Genomic DNA, 24502 nt, shown 5'->3' with positions numbered 1-24502 from the left:
AGCGATTATAATCAGGGATGCTCAGGAGGGCAGAATTAGGGGAGTGTAGACATCTCGGGGGGGTTGTGGGGCTGGAGCAGATTACAGAGATAGGGAGGGGCGAGGGCCATGGAGGGGTTTGTAAACAAGGATGAGAATTTTGAAATCGAGGCGTTGCTTAACCGGGAGCCAATGTAGGTCAGTGAGCACAGGGGGTGATGGGTGAGTGGGACTCAGTGCGAGTTAGGACACGGGGCAGTGAGCACAGGGGGTGATGGGTGAGTGGGACTTGGTGTGAGTTAGGACACAGGGCAGTGAGCACAGGGGGTGATGGGTGAGTGGGACTTGGTGTGAGTTAGGACACGGGGCAGTGAGCACAGGGGGTGATGGGTGAGTGGGACTCAGTGCGAGTTAGGACACAGGGCAGTGAGCACAGAGGGTGATGGGTGAGCGGGACTCAGTGCGAGTTAGGACACGGGACAGTGAGCACAGGGGGTGATGGGTGAGTGGGACTGGGTGTGAGTTAGGACACGGGGCAGTGAGCACAGGGGGTGATGGGTGAGTGGGACTCGGTGCGAGTTAGGACACAGGGCAGTGAGCACAGAGGGTGATGGGTGAGCGGGACTCAGTGCGAGTTAGGACACGGGGCAGTGAGCACAGGGGGTGATGGGTGAGTGGGACTTGGTGTGAGTTAGGACACAGGGCAGTGAGCACAGGGGGTGATGGGTGAGTGGGACTTGGTGTGAGTTAGGACACGGGGCAGTGAGCACAGGGGGTGATGGGTGAGTGGGACTTGGTGTGAGTTAGGACACGGGTCAGTGAGCACAGGGGGTGATGGGTGAGCGGGACTCGGTGTGAGTTAGGACACGGGGCAGCGAGCACAGGGGGTGATGGGTGAGCGGGACTCGGTGTGAGTTAGGACACGGGCTGCCGAGTGTTAGATCACCTCTAGTTTACAAAAAGAGTAAAACAAAGTAACAAGGCAACAGGAGTCCTGATTTGAGGGGGGGGTCTGCTCTCTCTTCCTCACCCCTCCCTACGCTGGGCTCAGTGAACACAGAACAGATCCTGGTGGGGGGCGGGGGTTGGTGCAACGTTTGGGACGGCCACAGCCCCTCGAGGTGGCGGGGGAGCGCGTGCGCTCGGGGTCACTCACTCTGTAGGTAATCCGTGTCGTCTCCTCCCCCGACGCCCTCGGAGATTAGCCGCCCGGCCTGGCGCTCCGGCGCAGGAACGTCGAACTCGTGTCGGCACTTCAGGCACTGCAGCCTGGGGAAATCCTCCTGCAACGCCCGCTGATTGGCCTCCAGCGCCTCGTTCAGGATCTTCACCAGTGTCTGAAACGGCAAGGGTTAAAAATGTAGGTCAGGAGGTGGGGGCCAGGGCAAGGGGCAGAGGCATCAGTATGAAAGGTTTGTTAAAAAGTTAGGCATTGGTTGTAATTTACCAAAATTCCCTGAATTCTGGGGCAGTCCCAGCGGATTGGAAAACTGCAAATGTAACGCCAGTATTTAAAAAAGAAGGCAGACAAAAAGCAGGAAACTATAGACCAGTTAACCTAACACCTGGGTTGGGAAAATGTTGGAGTCCATTATTAAAGAAGCAGGTGCAGGACATTTGGAAAAGCAAAATTCGGTCAGGCAGAGTCAGCATGGATTTATGAAGGGGAAGTCATGTTTGACAAATTTGCTGGAGTTCTTTTGAGGATGTAACGAACAGGGTGGATAAAGGGGAACCAGTAGATGTGGTGTATTTGGATTTCCAGAAGACATTTGACAAGGTGCCACATAAAAGGTTACTGCACAAGATAAAAGTTCGCAGGGTTGGGAGTAATATATTAGCATGGATAGAGGATTGGCTAACTAACAGAAAAGGGATAATCGGGATAAATGGTTCATTCTTGGGTTGGCAACCAGTAACCAGTGGGATGTGGCAGGGATCAGTGCTGGGACCCCAACTATTTACAATCTATATTAACGACTTGGAAGAAGGGACCGAGTGTAACGTAGCCAAGTTTGCTGACGATACAAAGATGGGAGGAAAAGCAACGTGTGAGGAGGACACAAAAAATCTGCAAAAGGACATAGACAGGCTAAGTGAGTGGGCAAAAATTTGGCAGACGGAGTATAATGTTGGAAAGTGTGAGCTCATGCACTTTGGCAAAAAAAAAATCAAAGAGCAAGTTATTATTTAAATGGAGAAAGATTGCAAAGTGCTGCAGTACAGCGGGACCTGGGGGTGAAACACAAAAGGATAGTATGCAGGTACAGCAAGTGATCAGGAAGGCCAATGGTATATTGGCCTTTATTGCAAAGGGGATGGAGTATAAAAGCAGGGAAGTCTTGCTACAGTTATACAGGGTATTGGTGAGGCCACACCTGGAGTACTACATGCAAACATAGAAAATAGGAGCAGTAGGCGGCCATTCGGCCCTTCGAGCCTGCACCACCATTCAATATGATCATGGCTGATCATGCAATTTCAGTATCCCATTCCTGCTTTCTCTCCATACCTCTTGATCCCTTTAGCCAAGAACCAGAGGGGGAGAATGTGTTTACGCAGCGAGTTGTGATCGGGAACACGCTGCCTGAAAGGGCGGTGGGAGCAGATTCAATAGTAACTTTCAAATCGGGAATTGGATAAATACTGGAAGGAGAAATGTGCCGGGCTGTGGGGAAAGGGCAGCGGGAGTGGGACTAATCTGATCGCTCTTTCAAAGAGCCGGCACAGGCACGATGGGCTGAATGGCCTCGCTCTGTGCTGTATCATTCCATGATTCTATCAAGAGAACTTTGGTGATGTACCAGAACTGTGCTTCAGTGAGAAGTCGGCACCTTCAGGGGAGAAAAGTTTAACCAATTGAACAGATCAGACAATACTTGAGTGCAAGCAGACACAGGGGCAATTTAGTGGGAGGGCCAAGATGAGAAAGTTGCCTGTTGCGAGACCAGCTGTTCGGTGGTGTAGTGGCTTCTGTGCTGGACTAGTAACACAGAGGCCAGGAGTTCAAATCCAACTGCAGCAGATTGGCTGCCACATTTCCTACATTATACCAGCGACTGCACTTCAGAAAATGTACTTCATTGGTTGTAAAGCGCTTCGGCACAGAGAAGCCGTCTTGGGGGGGGGGGGGGGGGAGGGGGGGGTGGTGTGTCCCTGATCTGACCAATAAAGGAAGCAAGACTTGCATTTATGTAGCGCCTGTCACGATCACTGGACGTCTTAAAGCGCTTTACAGCTTTTGGTGTGTAGTCACTGTTGTAATGTGGGAAACGCGGCAGCCAATTTGCGCACAGCCAGCTCCCACAAACAGCAATGTGATAATGACCCAGATCATCTGTTTTTGTGTTATGTTGAGTGAGGGATAAATATTGGCCCCAGGACACCGGGGATAGTTCCCTTGCTCTTCTTCGAAATAGTGCCGTGGGATCTTTTACATTCACTTGAGAGAGCAGACGGGGCCTCGGTTTAACATCTCATCCGAAAGACGGCACCTCCGACAGTGCAGCACTCCCTCAGTACTGCACTGAGAGCATCAGCTTAATATTTTGCGCTACAAGTCCCTGGAGTGGGACGTGAACCCCCAACCTCCTGACTCAGAGGCGAGAGTGCTACCCACTCATCACAGGCAGTCCCTCGTATCGAGGATAACTTGCTTCCATGTCAAAAAGGGATGAGTTCACTGGTGTTTTAATGAACGACCGAATATTCTACAGGTCCTGAGCTACATCTTGGGAGGGTGGAAGATACCGGTGGGTGGATTGTTTTAACGTGGGGTGACCGTTGCACACCAGCCACCACACGGGCTTGACAGAGCGAGGTCTTGGTCCAGTGGCAAGGGTTACCCAGGATGACTGGAGACCAGCTCTGCTGCACGGACCGACCCACTGAGCCACAGCTGAATCATATTGCTGTTTGTGGGAGCTTCCTGTGAGCAAATTGGCTGCCACGTTTCCTACACTTCAAAATCATCTGTAAAGCATTGTGGGATGTCCAGAGGTGCTGAAAGGTGAGAAATAGGAATAGGAATGCTTTCTTTCTAGGAACACAGGAACAGGAGCAGGCCATTTAGCCTGTTCTGTCATTCAACGAGATCATGGCTGATCTGTGACCTAATTCCATATACCTTTGTCCCATATACACTTTGGCCGGAAAAAACAAAATCAAAGAGCAAGTTATTATTTAAATGGAGAAAGCTTGCAAAGTGCCGCAGTACAGCGGGACCTGGGGGTACTTGTGCATGAAACACAAAAGGATAGTATGCAGGTACAGCAAGTGATCAGGAAGGCCAATGGTATATTGGTCTTTATTGCAAAGGCGATGGAATATAAAAGCAGGGAGGTCTTCCTACAGTTATATAGGGTATTGGTGAGGCCACACCTGGAGTACTGTGTGCAGTTTTGGTTTCCATATTTACGAAAGGATATACTTGCTTTAGAGGCAGTTCAGAGAAGGTTCACTCGGTTGATTCTGGGGATGAGGGGGGTTGACTCATGAGGAAAGGTTGAGGAGGTTGGGCCTCTCTACTCATTGGAATTCAGAAGAATGAGAGGTGATCTTTTCGAAACGTATAAGATTATGAGGGGGCTTGACAAGGTGGATGCAGAGAGGATGTTTCCACTGATGGGGGAGACTAGAACTAGGGGGCATAATCTTAGAATAAGGGGCCGCCCATTTAAAACTGAGATGAGGAGAAATTTCTTCTCTGAGGGTTGTAAATCTGTGGAATTCACTGCCCCAGAGAGCTGTGGAGGCTGGGACATTGAATAAATTTAATACAGAAATAGACAGTTTCTTAAACGATAAGGGGTTATGGGGAGCGGGCAGGGAAGTGGAGCTGAGTCCATGATCGGATCAGTCATGATCGTATCGAATGGCGGAGCAGGCTCAAGGGGCCGTATGGCCGACTCCTGCTCCTATTTCTTATGTTCTTATACATTGGTCACCCTGCAGCTTAAGAGTGTGCAGGCAGAGGGGAAGTGGGTGACTACCAGACAAAGAAGAGGAGGACTAGGCAGGTAGTGCAGGAGTCCCGAGTCCATCGCTCTCTCCAACTGATAGTCTCTTCTGAGTACCAGTGGGGGTGACGATGCCCTTTGGGAGTGCAGCCAGAGCCAAGTCCATGGCACCACGGGTGGCTCAGCTGCACGGGGGGGGGGGGGGGGGGGGGGAAGAAGAATGGAAGAGCTATAGTGGTAGGGGATGAGAGAGTCGGGGAGCAGACAGGCGTTTCTGCGGCCGCAGACGTGACTCCAGGATGGTATGTTGCCTCCGAGGAACATCCAGAGGTAGTGTTCCATATCGGTACCAACGATATCGGTAGAAAGAGGGATGAGGTCCAGCAGGCAGAGTTTAGGGAGCTAGGAGAGAGGTTAACCAGCAGGACCTCAAATACTGCCGGTGCCACGGGTTAGTGAGCACAGAAATAGAAGGATAGAGAAGATGAATGCGTGGCTAGAGAGATGATGCAGGCGGGAGAGCTTTAGATTCCTGAGGCATTGGGACCGTTTCTGGGGGAGGTGGGAGCGGTACAAGCCGGACGGGTTGCACCTCAACAGAGCCGGGACCAGTCGTCTTACGGGAGGGTTTGCTAGTGCTATTGGGGAGGGTTTAAACTAGCTTAGCAGGGGGATGGGAACCGGAGGATGGATTCAGTGGGGAGAGAAGCAAAGCTGGAATTGGGCAGCAGAGAAGCAGAAGTAGAAAGTGAATTTGGAAGTCAGAGCTGGAAAATAGACAACAGGGGAGTTTGGCAATACTAAATGGGATATACTTCAATGCAAGGAGTATAGGGAGCACAGATTGATACTTGGGAGTATGCTATAGCTAGAAGAACATAATAGGAGCAGGAATAGGTCATACGGCTCCTCGAGCCTGCTCCACCATCCTCCACAGCTCTCTGAGGCAGTGAATTCCACAGATTTACAACCCTCAGAGAAGAAATTTCTCCTCATCTCAGTTTTAAATGGGCTGCCCCTTATTCTAAGAATGTGCCCTCTAGTTCTAGTCTCCCCCATCAGTGGAAACATCCTCTCTGCATCCACCTTGTCAAGTCCCCTCATAATCTTATACGCTTCGATAAGATCACCTCTCATTCTTTTGAATTCCAATGAGTAGAGGCCCAACCTACTCAACCTTTCCTCATAAGTCAACTCCCTCATCCCCGGAATCAACCGAGTGAATCTTCTCTGAACTGCCTCCAAAGCAAGTATATCCTTTCTTAAATATGGAAACCAAAACTGCACGCAGTACTCCAGGTGTGGCCTCACCAATACCCTGTATAACTGTAGCAAGACTTCCCTGCTTTTATACTCCATCCCCTTTGCAATAAAGGCCAAGATACCATTGGCCTTCCTGATCACCTGCTGTACCTGCATACTAACCTTTTGTGTTTCATGCACAAGTAACCCCCAGGTCCCGCTGTACTGCAGCACTTTGCAATCTTTCTCCATTTAAATAATAACTTGCTCTTTGATTTTTTTTCTGCCAAAGTGCATGACCTCACACTTTCCAACATTATGCTCCATCTGCCAAATTTTTGCCCACTCACTTAGCCTGTCTATGTCCTTTTGCAGATTTTGTGTCCTTCTCACACATTGCTTTTCCTCCCATCTTTGTATCGTCAGCAAACTTGGCTACGTTACACTCGGTCCCTTCTACTAAGTCATTAACATAGATTGTAAATACAAGCCAGTCAGCCTAACCTCAGTGGTGGGAAAATTATTGGAAAAAATCTTGAGGGACAGGATAAATCTTCATTTAGAAAGACATGGATTAATCAAGGACAGTCAGCACGGATTTGTCAAGGGGAGGTTGTGTCTGACTAACTTGATTGAATTTATTGAGGAGGTAACCAGGAGGGTCGATGAGGGCAGTGTGTACGATGTAGTGTATATGGATTTTAGCAAAGCTTTTGATAAGGGCCCACATGGCAGACCGGTCACAAAAGTAAAAGCCCATGGGATCCAGGGCAAAGTGGCAAGTTGGATCCAAAATTAGCTCAGAGGCAGGAAGCAAAGGGTAATGGTAGATAGGTGTTTTTGTGACTGGCAGCATGTGTTCAGTGGGGTTCCGCAGGGATCAGTGCTGGGTCCCTTGCTTTTTGTGGTATACATCAATGACTTGGACTTAAATGTTGGGGCTATGATTAAGAAGTTTGCAGATGACACTAAAATAGGCCGTGTGGTTGATAATGAAGAGGAAAGCTGTAGACCTGTACTGGTCAAGTGAGCAGAACAGTGGCAAATGGAATTCAATCCAGAGAAGTGTGAGGTAATGCATTTTGGGGAGGTCTAACAAGGAAAGGGAATACACATTAAATGGTAGGACACTGAGAAGTGTAGAGGAACAGAGGGACGTGGGAGTGCAGGTCCACAGATCCCTGAAGGTAGCAGGCCAGGTGGATAAGAAGGCATATGGAATACTTGCTTTTATTAGTCGAGGCATAGAATACAAGAGCAGGGAGGTTATGCTTGAACTGTATAATACACTGGTTAGGCCACAGCTGGAGTACTGCATGCAGATCTGGTCACTGCATTACAGGAAGGATGTAATTGCACTGGAGAGGGTAGAGGAGATTTACGAGGATGTTGCCTGGACTGGAGAATTTTAGCTATGAGGAAAGATTGGATAGGCTGGGGTTGTTTTCTTTGGAACAGAGGAGGCTGAGGGGAGACCTGATTGAGGTGTATAAAATTATGAGGAGTCTGGATAGAGTGGATAGGAAGGACCCGTTTCCCTTAGCAGAGGGGTCAACAACCAGGGGGCATAAATTTACAGTAATTGGGGGGAGGTTTAGAGGGGATTTGAGGGGAAATGTCTTCACCCAGAGAGTGGTGGGGGTCTGGAACTCACGGCCTGAAAGGGGGGTAGAGGCAGAAACCCTCACCACATTTAAACAGTACTTGGATGTGCACCTGAAGTGCCGTAACCTACAGGGCTACGGACCGAGAGCTGGAAAGTGGGATTAGGCTGGGTAGCTCTGTCGGCCGGCACGGACACGATGGGCCGAATGGCCTCCTTCCGCGCTGTAAATGTCTATGATGCTATGATTCTATATCCCTTAATACTTGCAGATGCATTCTGTTTGATAAGCACATTTTACTACAGTAACGGCGCTATACAAATGCAAGTTGTTAGTGAATGAATTTTCAGCTGTGTGCTGCGTATTGCTTGACCCAGTGTTCAAAGCCATTTCAAAAACCTCAACGACATCCTGGTTAACCCTCATCATAGTCAACAAAATGAACTGACCCAGCACCAATTGCTGTTTGCGGAAGAGAGTTCCCTAACTTCTACCACACTTGAGGGTAGAAGTGTTTCCTAATTACACTTCTAAAAAGGTCTGGCTCTAATTTTTAGGCCATGCCCTCCGGTACCAGACACCCCAACCAGCACACATTGTCTCTCTCTATCTACCCCCTTAATATCTTGAAAACTTCGATCAAATCATCCCTTAACCACCACTAACAACTTGCATGTGTCATCATAGGCGGTCCTTTGAACGAGGATGACTTGCTTCCACACGAGTTCACAGATGTTTCAATGAAGGGCCCGATGTTGCAGTCCTGAACTCCAGTTGAGGGGGTGGAAGATGCCATTGCACACCAGCCACCGCATGGGCTCGACACAGCTCGGCCTTTATCCAGTGGCAAGGGTTATCCAGGACGACTGGAGACCTAGTGCGCACACATATCGCAGTGTGGGCTGGGCCAGGCTACCCCTGGATCCCCGTACCCTCATTCACTGCACCTCCGCCCACGATGTTCTGCATTTGTATAGTGCCTTCAACGTAATAAAACGTGATCAAACAGAATGTGACACCGAGCCACATAAGGAGACAAGGTCAGAGAGGGCTTTAGGGAGCTTTAAAAGGGGAAAAAAAAGTCGAGAGGCAGAGAGGTTTATGGAGGGAATTCCAAAGCCTATGGTTTTGACAAGGGAATACAACCCTAGTTTGTGTAATCTCTCTTCATAATTTAATCCTTGGGGTCCAGGTATCAGTCGAGTAACAGTAGCATAGAGATTATGTTACTGGACTCGTAATCCAGGGGCCCGGACTAATCACCCGGAGACCAGAGTTCAAATCCCACCACGGCAGCTGGGGAATTTAAATTCAGTTCATTAAATAAGTCTGGAATTAAAAAGCTAGTTTGTCAGTAATGGTGACAACTAAAACTACTGGATTGTCATAATAAACCCAACTGGTTCACTAACGCCCTCTAGGGAAGGAGATCTGCCGTCCTTGCCCGGTCTGTCCTATGTGTGACTGCAGACACACAGCACTGTGGTTGGTTCTTCACTGCCGTCTGAAATGGCCCAGTGAGAGAGACAGTTGTACCAAACCGCTATAATAAAATATAAACTGCCATCGGCCTAGGGCCTTCACCACACGGACTGCAGCGGTTCAAGGCCACCACCTTCTCAAGGGGCAATAAATGTCGGCCTTGCCAGCGACACCACATCCCATGATCAGCCATGATCATATTGAATGGCGGTGCAGGCTCGAAGGGCCGAATGGCCTACTCCTGCACCTATTTTCTATGTTTCTATACAGCCCCTCGAGCCTGCTCCGCCATTCAATAAGATCACGGCTGCTCCGATCTTGGCCTCAACTCCACTAACCCTTTACTTCCCTATCGTTCAAAAATCTGTCTATCTCCACCTTAAATATATTCAATGACCCAGCTTCCACAGCTCTCTGGGGCAGAGAATTCCATAGATTCACAATCCTCAGAAGAAATTCCTCCTCATCTCCGTTTTAAACGGGCGACCCCTTATTCTGAAACTATAGTTCTAAATTCCCCACAAGGGGAACATCCTGTCTGCATCTACCCTGTCAAATCACCTCAGAATCTTATGTTTCAATATAAGACCACTTTATTAAACCACTTTCCTTTTTGAAAAGATTTGCAAACTTTTGTAATAGAGACTACAGACATTGCATAATATGATTTTTCTCACAAACATTCGAACTCCCTCTCCATTACTATTAGCTCAAACAAATATAATACTCTCAGCCTTAAAACACACAAATATTTACATAGAAATTGCAACACGGTAACAAGTTTTTTTAAACGATAAGGGGCTAGGGGGTTATGGGGAGCGGGCAGGGAAGTGGAGCTGAGTCCACGATCGGAGCAGCCATGATCGTATTAAATGGTGGAGCAGGCTCGAGGGGCTGTATAGAAACATAGAAAATATGTGCAGGAGTAGGCCATTCGGCCCTTCGAGCCTGCACCACCATTCAATAAGATCATGGCTGATCATTCACCTCAGTACCCCTTTCCTGCTTTCTCTCCATACCCCTTGATCCCTTTAGCTGTAAGGGCCACATCTAACTCCCTCTTGAATATATCCAACGAACTGGCATCAACAACTCTCTGTGGTAGAGAATTCTACAGGTTCACAATTCTCTGAGTGAAGAAGTTTCTCCTCCTGTTCCTATTTCTTATGCCTTATGCCTGTGTTGTTGTTTATCTTGCACACGAGTAATTCTTCTAAACTCCAGTGAGTATAGGCCCAGCCTGCTCAACCTTACTTTGTGCTCTTTATCCGTGCTCACCTGAGATGCCTCCTGTGGGTTCTTGTCCAGGATCACGTACTTCCTCTTGCGTTTATCCCTGCGGATGTAACTGAAGCAACATTCCACTGTGGGGAGAGCCCGGCCTCTACTCTGCCGAGAAAGGCAAGACTCAGAATTATTTTCCTGGAATAAAGAAGATTGTGTTACAAGGGGATCTTGGCTGCAGGCGCAAGGGGCCGGGGGGGGGGGGGGGGAATGTGGGGGGGAAACACAGCATGCACCTCGTATAAGCCGCATGGTGCGGACCAGTCCGGGGAGATTCCGCCCACTTAAAAAAGAATCCCACTCACCCCTGGAAATGGGCAGAACAGAGACGGGACTCAGCGAGGGGGCGCTACACCACTTGGGGAGGCATTGGGAATGTGCTAAATCAGCCACAGGTGGGGGTGGGAGGGGGAACGGGGGCACAATTAAACTCAGTCCCCCCCTTGCCTCGGGTACTCTTTGGAGTTTAGGTGATGACATTGAAACATACAAAATTCGTAAGAGGGTTTGACAAGGTTAGATGCGGAGAGGCTGTTTCCCCTGGATGGAGAGTCTGGAACCAGGGGTCACAGTCTCAGAATAAAGGGTCGGCCATATGGACGGAGATGAGGGGAGATTTCTTCACTCAGAGGGGGGTGAATCTCTGGCATTCTCTGCCCCAGAGGGCGGTGGAGGATCAGTCGTTGAGTATATTCAAGAGCGGCGAGGTGGGAAGAAATAAAACACAGCCCCTCTCACGCACCCATGTAGCCAGGATCCTCTCATCACCTGCACTAACAGGAACAAAATCGGAGTCTAGAACTAGGGGCTCAAAGGCTCGGGATAAGGGGTCATCCATTTAGGACTGAGATGGGGAGAAATCTTTCCAGTCAGGACCGATTCCTGAGATAGGGGGAAGAATGTCCTACGAGGAGAGATTGAGTAGACTAGATCTACATTATCCAGTTTAGGGGATCTCACTGAAAGATACAAAATTCTTACAGGGCTTGACAGGGTAGATGCAGGGAGGGTGTTTCCCCCGGGCTGGGGAGTCTAGAACCAGGGGACACAGTCTCAGGATAAGGGGTCGGCCATTTAGGACTGAGATGAGGAGAAATTTCTTCACTCAGAGGGTGGTGAATCTTTGGAATTCTCTGCCCCAGAGGGCTGTGGAGGCTCAGTCTTTGAGTATATTCAAGGCTGAGATCGATAGATTTTTGGACATTGAGGGAATCAAGGGATATGGGGATCGGGCGGGAAAGTGGAGTTGAGGTCGAAGATCAGCCGTGATCTTATTGAATGGCGGAGCAGGCTCAAGGGGCCGAATGGCCGACTCCAGCTCTTATGTTCTTATAAACCAAGCCCAGCTCAGGGGTCGTGGCAGAGAAGCTCTCTCCCCCCCACCCCCCCATGAGGGCGGCATGCTCGGCTTATACGTGGTGCGTTACTGTACACGGGTTGGACATACAAGGGGTGGGTGCGAGTGAGAAGTCACCTTTTCCCCAGTGTACTTTCCCGGAGGTAACATACGTGCCGGTGATGTGTGCGCGCACACACACACACGCGTGTACTGGTGGCAGTGGCAGACAGGAGTGAAACGATCCATTTTGATCCCACTGCGCGCCAGTCATTTCTTTACCGCTGCTCTTTCGGCGGGAGTGGATGACCCGGCGAGACCGGACAGGAGGCCGCCCGGCGATTCCGTGGCTGCGGTCCGAGACGGAACCGAACGAACAACCGGATACGGCACTCCGGCGCGTCATCGCCTCGTCGCCAGCAGCGCCGTCGCACGTCTTCCGCTAAAACCCCGTCAACTTCAACCGACAGGAAAGGAGCAGGGGGTCGCGTTGCACCCAAAGTCTGCCGAGAGATGACAGCGCAGACAGGTCCTGGCGAGCTTCCACACCGAACGCCCGTGTTCGAGGAGGGGGGAGAAAAGGTTAGCTTGCTGGAAGCGAGGTGGTTACTTCAAGCAACGTGCAGTGACACACAGACCCTCCGACACACACCCACGGTCACACCCAGCAGGCACATCCTTTGTGAAGAGAGTTTTGAGATGCACAGATACAAGAGGAGCTCACCATCAGGACCATTACATTAAAAATTAAAGCTCTGCGATTTAGAGGTGCACAAGATATCGCCATTGTATGGGACAGGCGGGATGGGACCAAATGGTTTGCGCCTGCCCGGCATTGTTCGCGAGTATGCCAGATTTATGGGGCGATGGAAGGAGAAAGGCCATGCTTGTTAAAATCAGTGACTCTTGAGGAGCCGATTGAGAGAGACAGAGCCTCTGACCCCCAGAGACCTGGGGAAACTATTGAGGGAGGCAGAGCCTCTGACCCCCCAGAGACCTGGGGAAACTATTGAGGGAGGCAGAGCCTCTGACCCCCCAGAGACCTGGGGAAACTATTGAGAGAGGCAGAGCCTCTGACCCCCCAGAGACCTGGGGAAACTATTGAGGGAGGCAGAGCCTCTGACCCCCAGAGACCTGGGGAAACTATTGAGAGAGGCAGAGCCTCTGATCCCCCAGAGACCTGGGGAAACTATTGAGAGAGGCAGAGCCTCTGACCCCCCAGAGACCTGGGGAAACTATTGAGGGAAGCAGAGCCTCTGACCCCCCAGAGACCTGGGGAAACTATTGAGGGAGGCAGAGCCTCTGACCCCCCAGAGACCTGGGGAAACTATTGAGAGAGGCAGAGCCTCTGACCCCCAGAGACCTGGGGAAACTAGTGAGGGAGGCACAGCCTCTGACCCCCCAGAGACCTGGGGAAACTATTGAGGGAGACAGAGCCTCTGACCCCCCCAGAGACCTGGGGAAACTATTGAGGGAGACAGAGCCTCTGACCCCCCCAGAGACCTGGGGAAACTATTGAGGGAGACAGAGCCTCTGACCCCCAGAGACCTGGGGAAACTATTGAGGGAGACAGAGCCTCTGACCCCCCCAGAGACCTGGGGAAACTATTGAGGGAAGCACAGCCTCTGACCCCCCAGAGACCTGGGGAAACTATTGAGGGAGACAGAGCCTCTGACCCCCCCAGAGACCTGGGGAAACTATTGAGGGAGACAGAGCCTCTGACCCCCAGAGACCTGGGGAAACTATTGAGGGAGACAGAGCCTCTGACCCCCAGAGACCTGGGGAAACTATTGAGGGAGACAGAGCCTCTGACCCCCAGAGACCTGGGGAAACTATTGAGGGAGACAGAGCCTCTGACCCCCAGAGACCTGGGGAAACTATTGAGGGAGACAGAGCCTCTGACCCCCAGAGACCTGGGGAAACTATTGAGGGAGGCACAGCCTCTGACCCCCCAGAGACCTGGGGAAACTATTGAGGGAGGCACAGCCCCTGACCCCCAGAGACCTGGGGAAACTAGTGAATGGGATACAGCCTCTGACCCCCAGAGACCTGGGGAAACTAGTGAGTGGGGCAGAGCCTCTGACCCCGAGAGACCTGGGGAAACGAGTGAGTGGGACACAGCCTCTGACCCCCAGAGACCTGGGGAAACGAGTGAGTGGGACACAGCCTCTCACACGCAGAGAAACAGAGAGAGGAGATGAGTGGAATTTTTTTTGTTAAAAAACAGAGTTATGATTTGGAACGCACTGCCTGAAAGAGTGCTGGAAGGAGATTCAATAATAACTTTCAAAAGGGATTTGGATAAATAGTTGAAGGGGAAAAATTAGCAGGGCTGTGGGGGTAAGGAATAAGGGCTGGCACAAACAGGAGGAGCCGAATGGTCTCCTGTGTTGCACGATACAGCCTGGCGCTGCACCAGTCTCGAAAATAATATCCTGATGGCGTCACTTGAATGTCCGAGAACCGAGACCGCCCTCAGCCCCGACTGGCCACACAGTGGGTGGGTCCCAGGCTCGGACTTACCTCCCAGAACTCCTCGGAGGTGTGGACGGCAGTCAGGCTGCTGAGCTCCAGCTGCTCCAGGACGTCAGCGTTCATCAGGTCCACCTCCAGCAGCTTGTCCTCGGTCACCCGCAGGAACATCCAGCTGTTCTCCAGCTCGGGCTCCTCCTCCACCACCCGCCCCACGATGAAGGGCTGGCACACGTCTGCGGCACAAGACAGGGACCCGTGTTTACACAGCGCCATTTCGGGGACGTCCCGCAAAAAGGGCTTTACAACACTTCCAAAAATCGGCCGTAATGTAGGAAACGCAGCAGTTAATTCACGTATAGCAAGAGCCCACAAACAGCAATGAGACAACGACCCGACAATCAGTGCAGTTTACAGCCGGCCGACCAAGAGCTACCCGGCCTAATCCCACTTTCCAGCTCTGGGTCCGTAGCCCTGTAGGTTACGGTACTTCAGGTGCACATCCAGGTACTGTTTAAATGTGGTGAGGGTTTCTGCCTCTACCCCCCTTTCAGGCCGTGAGTTCCAGACCCCCACCACCCTCTGGGTGAAGACATTTCCTCTCAAATCCCCTCAAAACCTCCCCCCAACTACTTTAAATCTGTGCCCCCTGGTTGTTGACCTCTCTGCTTATGGAAATAATCTAGGTTTCTTTTGGGTGGAGGTTATTTTTTTAAAGTGGTGTTGGTTGGTGGGCCATCATCATCACAGGCAGTCCCTCAGAATCGAGGAAGACTTGCTTCCACTCTAAAAGTGAGTCCTTAGGTGGCTGAACAGTCCAATAAGAGAACCACAGTCTCTGTCACAGGTGGGACAGACAGTGGTTGAGGGAAGGGGAGGTTTGCCGCACGCTCCTTCCGCTGCCTGCGCTTGGTTTCTGCATGCTCTCGGCGACGAGACTCAAGGTGCAGGACTCCCCCTGCTCTTCTTCGAAACAGTGGCCGTGGGGTCTTTTACGACCACTTGAGGGGACAGACGGTGCCTCGGTTTAACGTCTCATCTGAAAGACGGCACCTCCGACAGTGCGGCGCTCCCTCAGCCCTGCACTGGGAGTGTGGGCCTCGAGTTTTGTGCCCAAGTCCCTGGAGTGGGACTTGAACCCACGACCTTCTGACTCAGAGGCGAGGGTGCTGCCCACGGAGCTGATGGGAGAGAGCTATCAACCGGTCAGGGTACCCAATTCCTTGCACCTTATATCAATACAAGCGGGGCTGGTGGGCAGGGAGAAACAGGGTTTCCGCAATCGCACCGCGCTCTCCGTACCTCGCACCGGCTCCTCCTCCTCCTCCTCCTCCTCCTCCTCCTCCTCCTGAGCCTCCAGGAAGGGCGGCAGGTCGTTCCCGTAAGCTCCGTCCTCGGGAGCGAGGTAGCTGGAGGCGCCGCACTCGGCCACGAGGGTTGGCTCGTCCCCCTGGCCAGGGTCGGAGTCGTCGACGGAGGCGGGCCCCGGGCTGTGGCTGTGCAGGAAGATGCTGGTGGAGCTGCCAGCCTCATCCCGAGTGGCGGAGGTGTTGGCCATCTCAGAGTCCCCCCCCTCCTCCTCCGCCTCCTCCTCCTCCTCGTGCCGCTCCTCGCGATCCTTCAGGTGATGCTGGTATCGTAGCCAGTCGTCCCCGATCTGACCCCGCAGCTCGTCCATCCTCTTGATGTCCTCCTGATGTTGCAAGACGATGCCTGCGGAATTAAGATGCGGATTTGAAGAAAGAAAAAAAATCGGCAAGGCAACGCAGTTTTTAGGAACGGTCAATTGGCTAAACTCGCTTCCCCACTTAATACATTCTCATTGTTTCCATGATCATTTATGGCACAACCCGACTACTCTGAGGGTGAAGAATCATAGGAGCAGAATTGGCAGAAATAATAGAAAAGCAAATTATAATTTAAATGGAGAAAGATTGCAAAGTGCCGCAGTACAGCGGGACCTGGGGGTACTGGTGCATGAAACACAAAAGGTTAGTATGCAGGTACAGCAAGTGATCAGGAAGGCAAATGGAATCTTGGCCTTTATTGCAAGGGGGATAGAGTATAAAAACAGGGAAGTCCTGCTACAACTGTACAGGGTATTGGTGAGGCCACACCCGGAGTACTGCGTACAGTTTTGGTTTCCATATTTACAAAAGGATATGCTTGCTTTGGAGGCAGTTCAGAGAAGGTTCACTCGGTTGATTCCGGGGATGAGGGGGTTGACTTACGAGGAAAGGTTGAGCAGGTTGGGCCTCTACTTATTGGAGTTCAGAAGAATGAAAAGTGATCTTATTGAAACTTATGATAATGAGGGGGCTTGACAAGGTGGATGCAGAGAGGATGTTTCCACTGATGGGGGAGACTAGAACTAGGGGGCATGGTCTTAGAATAAGGGGCCGTCCATTTAAAACTGAGATGAGAGGGTTGTAAATCTGTGGAATTCTCTGCCCCAGAGAGCTGTGGAGGCTGGGACATTGAATAAATTTAAGGTGGAGATAGACAGATTTTTGAGCGATAAGGTAGTGAAGGGTTATGGGGAGCGGGCAGGGAAGTGGAGCTGGGTCCATGATCAGATCAGCCATGATCTTATTGAATGGCGGAGCAGAATTGAATGCTACAATAAGGGGGCATTGGGATCTCTGTATGGTTGAACTAACATGTTAGCATCCACTGGATGATGCAGTTGGGGGGTGGGGGGTGATGGGGTTGAGAATTAAACATTTAACATATTCCCAAGTGGCCCCTCCCCAGCACCCACCTACGTGTGTTACAAATCAGGGATGCTTAAAAATGTAAATGGTTATCCAATTGAAACTGACGCAAAAAAATGCTGTTTAAACTCGGATGTTCGAACTGCAGATGGAAAGTCTCCGGATCAGTGGAATGCTTAGAAATACTAATGTCTTGGTTTCCTACAGAGTGGGATAGTTCTGTGTACTATATACAATCTCCCTGTTGCTCAGTGATTATCTGTTGTTTTTAAAGACAAGACTTGAATAACTAAACAATATTCCAACAGTGGATAGTCAAGGGGTTATAGTGGGGGAGGAATGTAACACAATCACAATCACTAAGGAGGTGGTACTCAGTAAGATAATGGGACTAAAGGCAGATTCCCCTGGACCTGATGGCTCGTGTCCTAGGATCTTAAGAGAAGTAGCAGCAGGGATTGTGGATGCATTGGTTGTAATTTACCAAAATTCCCTGGATTCTGGGGAGGTCCAAGCAGATTGGAAAACTGCAAATGTAACACCCCCAATTTAAAAAAGGAGGCAGACAAAAAGCAGGAAACTATAGACCAGTTAGCCCAACATCTGTGGTTGGGAAAATGTTGGAGTCCATTATTAAAGAAGCAGTAGCAGGACATTTGGAAAAGCAAAATTCGGTCAGGCAGAGTCAGCATGGATTTATGAAGGGAAATCATGTTTGACAAATTTGCTGGAGTTCTTTGAGGATGTAACAAACAGGGTGGATAAGGGGGAACCAGTGGATGTGGTGTATTTGGACTTCCAGAAGGCATTTGACAAGGTGCCACATAAACGGTTACTGCACAAGATAAAAGTTCACGGGGTTGGGGGTAATATATTAGCATGGATAGAGGATTGGCTAACTAACAGAAAACAGAGAGTCGGGATAAATGGTTCATTCTCGGGTTGGCAACCAGTAACTAGAGGGGTGCTGCAGGGATCAGTGCTGGGACCCCAACTATTTAGAATCTCTATATTAACGACTTGGAAGGACAGATGGAGTATAATGTTGGAAAGTGTGAGGTCATGCACTTTGGCAGAAATAAAATCAAAGAGCAAGTTATTATTTAAATGGAGAAAGATTGCAAAGTGCTGCAGTACAGCGGGACCTGGAGGTATTTGTGCATGAAACACAAAAGGATAGTATGCAGGTACAGCAAGTGATCAGGAAGGCCAATGGAATCTTGGCCTTTATTGCAAAGGGAAAGGAGTATAAAAGCAGGAAAGTCTTGCTACAGTTATACAGGGTATTGGTGAGGCCACATCTGGAATACTGCGTGCAGTTTTGGTTTCCGTATTTACGAAAGGATATACTTGCTTTGGAGGCAGTTCAGAGAAGGTTCACTAGGTTGAGGGGGTGGACTTATGAGGAAAGGTTGAGGAGGTTGGGCCTCCACTCATTGGAATTCAGAAGAATGAGAGGTGATCTTATCGAAACATATAAGATTATGAGGGGGCTTGACAAGGTGGATGCAGAGAGGATGTTTCCACTGATGGGGGAGACTAGAACTAGGGGGCATGATCTTAGAATAAGGTGCCGCCCATTTAAAACAGAGATGAGGAGACATTTCTTAGGGGGTTGTGGATCTGGGGAATTCGCTGCCTCAGAGAGCTATAGAAGCTGGGTCATTAAATAAATTCAAGACAGAGATAGACAGTTTCTTAACCGATAAGGGAATAAGGGGTTATGGGGAGCGGGCGGGGAAGTGGAGCTGAGTCCATGATCAGATCAGCCATGATCTTATTAAATGGCGGAGCAGGCTCGAGGGGCCATATGGCCGACTCCTGCTCCTATTTCTTAAGTTCTTATTGAACCTTGTTTATGTAACTTTAAGACAATTTCTTATAGGAAGACTTAGAATGGATGGAAGTTTAGGGAGTTAATGTAAACATGTAGCTACTTCATAAAGGAGGGAATATAAAAACATAATAGGAGGAGTCGGCCATATGGCCCCTCGAGCCCGCTCCACCATGGTTGATCCAATCATGGACTCAGCTCCACTTCCCTGCCCACTCCCCATAACCCCTTATTCCCTTATCATTTAAGAAACTGTCTATCTCTGTCTTAAATTTATTCAATGTCCCAGCTTCCACTGCTCTCTGAGGCAGTGAATGCCACAGATTTACAACAGGCTGAAGCAAGCAGTTTTCTGGTTTGGGCTTCAAAATTGTAGCTGAGAGAATAGGGACGAGGGTAAGAAACCCTGGGTTAGTGTAAACCAAGAATAACATGTGGCCAAAATCGCAAGACATCTTTAGGGCAGGTTCTTGAAATAAGAACCGAGACAAAGACATAGAAGCCTTATTGGATATTAATGTTTTAAGGAAACCTGCACAGGACAATAGGTCTTGTCAATATCGCAGGTAAGGCCTACCCTGAAAGAGAGAACCAACATAGCCTAATCAAGAATAACCGCACAAACGGTGAGAGGGGAGAGTGAAACAGAAGTTGAGCTGGTCGAACACTCTTCGAGGTGATCCATGCTTTACTGAAGGAAGCTCTAGACAAGTAGAAAGAGACTGCAAGCCAGAGAACTGCTCACTATCGGTAACCATTTGTCCGATCGGGATCGATACCAGCTACTGGTTACGGTCGTGTGTTTTTTGCTGTATAACTAATACGTTATATTCAGTCTTAAACACTGATTAAACACAATATATCCATCTGATTGGTTTACTGTCGATCCCGATTATTAAAATGACCTGAGATAGCCTTGAACTTGGCCGTTTCCTCTCAACTGCCCGCCCAACCCCGCCCCAACCACCCCACACCCTTCGCCATTCGAGCACGCGGACATCCCCGCACGTCCTCGCTTCCCCTCCGCAGATCTGGGCAGGCGCTGATAAAGCGACAGGTACTCACGCGACGAGACCGGTGTGTTTCGAGCGTCCAAGTCACTGTCGCTCGGCTCAGAGATGCTGGCTGCCCGCACTTTGACCTTGCTCTGCGATGGGGCGGGGTGTTGGTCAACGGAAATTTAAAAAAACACAGAACTTGGTCAGTGTGATTATACAGAACTTGGGGCATTCTACGTACAGCTCAGAATCGCCCTCCGGCCCAACTGGTGCCTCCTTCCACCTTACTTCATCCCTCGCCTCTCAACACAACCGTCTATTCCTTTCTCCCTTGTGTGTTTATCTAGCTTCCCCTTAAATGCATCTACGCTGTTCGCCTCAACCCCTCCCTGTGGCAGCGAGTTCCACATTCCCCATCATCAATGCTCCCTTTAAACAACACGGCTTTGCAACTATCTGGAGGCCCAGTGCAGCTGGCTCACTGGAAAAAAACGCGCATGCATGGAGATATGAACATAAGAACGAGGAGCAGGAGTCTGCCATTCGGCCCCTCAAGCCTGCTCCGCCATTCAATATCATGGCTGAACTTCGACCTCAACTCCACTTCCGTGCACTATCCACATATCCCTTCGTATCCAAACATCTATCGATCTCTGCCTTGAATATACTCAAAAACTGAGCATCCACAGCCCTCTGGGGCTGACAATTCCAGAGATTCACCACCCTCTGAGTGAAGAAGTTTCTCCTCATCTCAGTCCTAAATGGCCGACCCCTTATCCTGAGACTGTGACCCCTGGTTCTAGACTCCCCAGCCCGGGGGGAAACACCCTCCCTGCATCTATCCTGTCAAGCCCTGTAAGAACTTTGTATGTTTCAATGAGATCACCTCTCATTCTTCTAAACTCTAGAGAATATCGGCCCAGTCTGCTCAATCTCTCCTCATAGGACAATCCCCCCCATAAGAAAGACTTGAAATTATATAGAGTGGTTTTGTTATGTTGATTGAGGGATAACTCCCCTGCTCTTCTTCAAAATAGTGCCATGGGATCTTTTACATCCATCTGAGGGGGCAGACGTCTCCAAAGGGCAGCACCTCCGACAGTGCAGCACTCCCTCAGCACTGCACTGGGAGTGTCAGCCTGGATTTATGTGCTCAGGTTCCTGGAGTGGGACTTGAACCCACAATCTTCTGACTCGGAGGCGAGAGTGCTGCCCACTGAGCCACAGCTGACATCCCAGGAATCAGTCTGGTGAACCTTTGTTGCATTCCCTCTATGGCAAGTAAACCTTTCCTTGGGTAAGGAGACTGTACTCCAGGTTTGGTCTCACCAGGGCCCTTTATAATTGCAATTTCACTCACTTAACATGTCCGTATCCCCTTGAAGTCTCTTTGCATCCTCCTCACAACATGCATTCCCACCTAACTTTGTATCATCAGCAAACTTGGATATATTACATTTGGTCTCTTCATCCAAATCATTGATTATAGATTGTGAATAGCTGAGGCCCAAGCACCGGTCTTTGCGACATTTCACTAGTTTGTCAGCCAACCCGAAAATTGGCCGCGCACCCCAAAAAAATGAATGGGAACACTGCTCACCGTTCTCTGGTTAAAGATGTTTTTCCTGAATTCCCTATGGGATTTCTTAGCGACTATCTTATATTTTGGGAGTGTCAGCTGTGGCTCAGTGGGTAGCACACTCGTCTGAGTCAGTAGGGTGCACACCAGGGACTTGAGCACAAAAAATAAATCTAAGCTGTCACCTCCAGTGCAGCGCTGAGGGAGTGCCCCACTGACGGAGGTGCCGTCTTTCATAGAAACATAGAAAATAGGTGCAGGAGCAGGCCATTCGACCCTTCGAGCCTGCACCGCCATTCAATGAGTTCATGGCTGATCATTCACCTCAGTACCCCTTTCCTGCTTTCTCTCCATACCCCTTGATCCCTTTAGCCGTAAGGGCCATATCTAACTCCCTCTTGAATATATCCAACGAACTGGCATCAACAACTCTCTGCGGCAGGGAATTCTACAGGTTAACAACTCTCTGAGTGAAGAAGTTTCTCCTCATCTCGGTCCTAAATGGCTTACCCCTTATCCTTAGACTGTGTCCCCTGGTTCTGGACTTCCCCAGCATCGGGAACATTCTTCCTGCATTTAACCTGTCCAATCCCGTCAGAATTTTATATGTTTCTATGAGATCCCCTCTCATTCTTCTAAACTCCAGTGAATACAGGTCCAGTTGATCCAGTCTCTCTCAAGTGGACGGAACATCCCACGGCCACTATTTCGAAGAAGAGCAGGGGAGTTCTCCCCGGTGTCCTGGGGCCAATATTTATCCCCCAATCAACATCACAAAAAAAAAAAAAGAGATTATCTGGTCATTATCTCATTGCTGTTTGTGGGAGCTTGCTGTGCGCAAATTGGCTGCCGTGTTACCCACATTACGACAGTGACTGCACTCCAAAATTACTTCATTGGCTGTAAAGCACTTTGAGACATCTGTGGTCGTGAAAGGCGCTATATAAATTATTCTACGATTCTAGCCGTTCAGCCGTGGCTCAGTGGGTAACATCCCTCGGAGTCGGAAGGTCATGGGTTCAAGTTATATAAATCCAAGTCTTTCTGTATGACCTCTGGCACTGGTCTCCCCATTTCCCCATTTCTCCAATAGCCAACCCTTTCATTATCTGAAAGATGTTGGTTGAAGGATAAATGCAGGCCAGGACACACTGAGGTTGCTACACAAGTGCAAGTTCTTTAGCAAGTTGCAGAGTTTACCTTTTTGCGGGTGATTGGGCCGGTGGCATCCGACGGGGTTAGAGAATCACTGTAGTCAGGGGCCAGCGAGGATTCCACAACGTTGTGGAGTACACTGCTCCGCGGAGAGCGCCGCACCGACTGGCCGATCAGCCGGCTGGACTTCGGGAGGTACTGCGAGGGCGAGAGTCGATACGTTGTTTGAGGATTGCAGCAGGACAGGGTGCGTAAACACAGACTTCTGAATTACACAGCCACCAGAGGAACCCGCGCAATCCTCGTGCCCCCCCACCGTCTGACCCCTTGTGGGTCACTGGCCCCAAACCCCCCCACGACCACCTCCTGCCCTCCCTTGCCCCCAACCCCCACCCTACCCCTTCAAGGATCACCAGCCCGCGACTCACCGCCCCAACCCCTCCAGACCCGCTGCCAGTTACCGACCGACCTGCCGCACACTCCCTCGCCCCACCCAGCCCCCCCCACGTTTCTCACGCATGATGGTCCAACCCAACCAGGTCCTCCCAGGTCGAGTGGAACCCCATTGGGATCTCATAGGGGCACACGGGGGGGCGGGGGGGCCTGTGGAACCCTTCGAGGAGTCAGCACCTTGCAGGAAGGGGGGGAAGAGACCAAATGGGGGTTCAAAGTGTGGACCACTGCCTTGATCAAAGTGGAAATTAGCAGGTGGGTTCCCAGGCTTCACCCCGAAGGGTGAGATGCGTCTCCCTGTCCCCTCCCCATCTCTCTCTACCCCACCCCCCCCGTCTCTCTCCCCACACCCACGTCGCTCTTCCCCGCTCTCCCCCCACCTCGTCTCTCTCCCCCTTCCCCACCACCTCGTCGCCCTCTCTCCCACCCTCTCCCCCCCCCCGTCTCTCTCTCCCCCTACCCCACTCCGTCTCTCTCTCCCCTCCCCCCCCATCTCTCTCCCGCTCTCTGTCTCCCCCCTCCCCGTCTCTCTCCCCCCCACCCCTCCTCCTCCCCCTCTCTCTCTCTCTCTTTCCCCCCCCTCCGTGTCTCTCTCTCTCTCTCTCCTCCCCTCTCTGGCTGTCTCTCTCTCTTCTCTCTCCCTCCCCCTCTCTGGCTGTCTCTCTCTCCCCCTTTCTGGCTGTCTCTCTCTCTCTCTTCTCTCTCCCCTCCCTTCCCCTCCGTCTCTCTCTCTCTCCCCTCCCCTCCCTTCCCCTCCGTCTCTCTCTCTCTCTTCTCTCTCCCCTCCCCTCCGTCTCTCTCTCTCTCTTCTCTCTCCCCTCCCCTCCCTTCCCCTCCGTCTCTCTCTCTCTCTTCTCTCTCCCCTCCCTTCCCCTCCGTCTCTCTCTCTCTCTCTTCTCTCTCCCCTCCCCTCCCTTCCCCTCCGTCTCTCTCTCTCTTCTCTCTCCCCTCCCCTCCCTTCCCCTCCGTCTCTCTCTCTCTTCTCTCCCCTCCCCTCCCTTCCCCTCCCCTCCCTTCCCCTCCGTCTCTCTCTTTCTCTTCTCTCTCCCCTCCCCTCCCTTCCCCTCCGTCTCTCTCTCTCTCCCCTCCCCTCCCTTCCCCTCCGTCTCTCTCTTCTCTCTCCCCTCCCCTCCCTCCCCCTCCGTCTCTCTCTCTCTCTTCTCTCTCCCCTCCCCTCCCTTCCCCTCCGTCTCTCTCTCTCTCTCTTCTCTCTCCCCTCCCCTCCGTCTCTCTCTCTCTTTCTCTCTCCCCTCCCTTCCCCTCCGTCTCTCTCTCTCTCTTCTCTCTCCCCTCCCCTCCCCTCCGTCTCTCTCTCTCTCTTCTCTCTCCCCTCCCCTCCCTTCCCCTCCGTCTCTCTCTCTTCTCTCTCCCCTCCCCTCCCTCTCTCTCTCTCTCTCTCTTCCCTCCCCTCC

At 50.8% G+C, this 24502-nt stretch overlaps 1 protein-coding gene across 1 annotated transcript in view; it reads right to left on the bottom strand.

Moving 5' to 3' along the window:
- The window catches only part of stk11ip (serine/threonine kinase 11 interacting protein), a 194639-nt gene that overhangs the window by 83733 nt on the left and 86404 nt on the right, over positions 1-24502 (bottom strand). The window contains exons 12-17 of the mRNA XM_070875140.1: positions 22683-22835; positions 19971-20052; positions 15660-16070; positions 14409-14593; positions 10544-10654; positions 1136-1316 (exon numbers count right to left, since the gene is read on the bottom strand). Coding sequence (XP_070731241.1) covers positions 1136-1316; positions 10544-10654; positions 14409-14593; positions 15660-16070; positions 19971-20052; positions 22683-22835 — 1123 coding nt within the window. The remainder of the gene's footprint in view (positions 1-1135; positions 1317-10543; positions 10655-14408; positions 14594-15659; positions 16071-19970; positions 20053-22682; positions 22836-24502) is intronic.

The sequence above is a fragment of the Pristiophorus japonicus genome, chromosome 3, assembly GCF_044704955.1.
Source record: "Pristiophorus japonicus isolate sPriJap1 chromosome 3, sPriJap1.hap1, whole genome shotgun sequence".
In the NCBI taxonomy this organism is placed as follows: domain Eukaryota; kingdom Metazoa; phylum Chordata; class Chondrichthyes; family Pristiophoridae; genus Pristiophorus; species Pristiophorus japonicus.
This window is presented reverse-complemented; position numbering and strand designations above follow the sequence as displayed.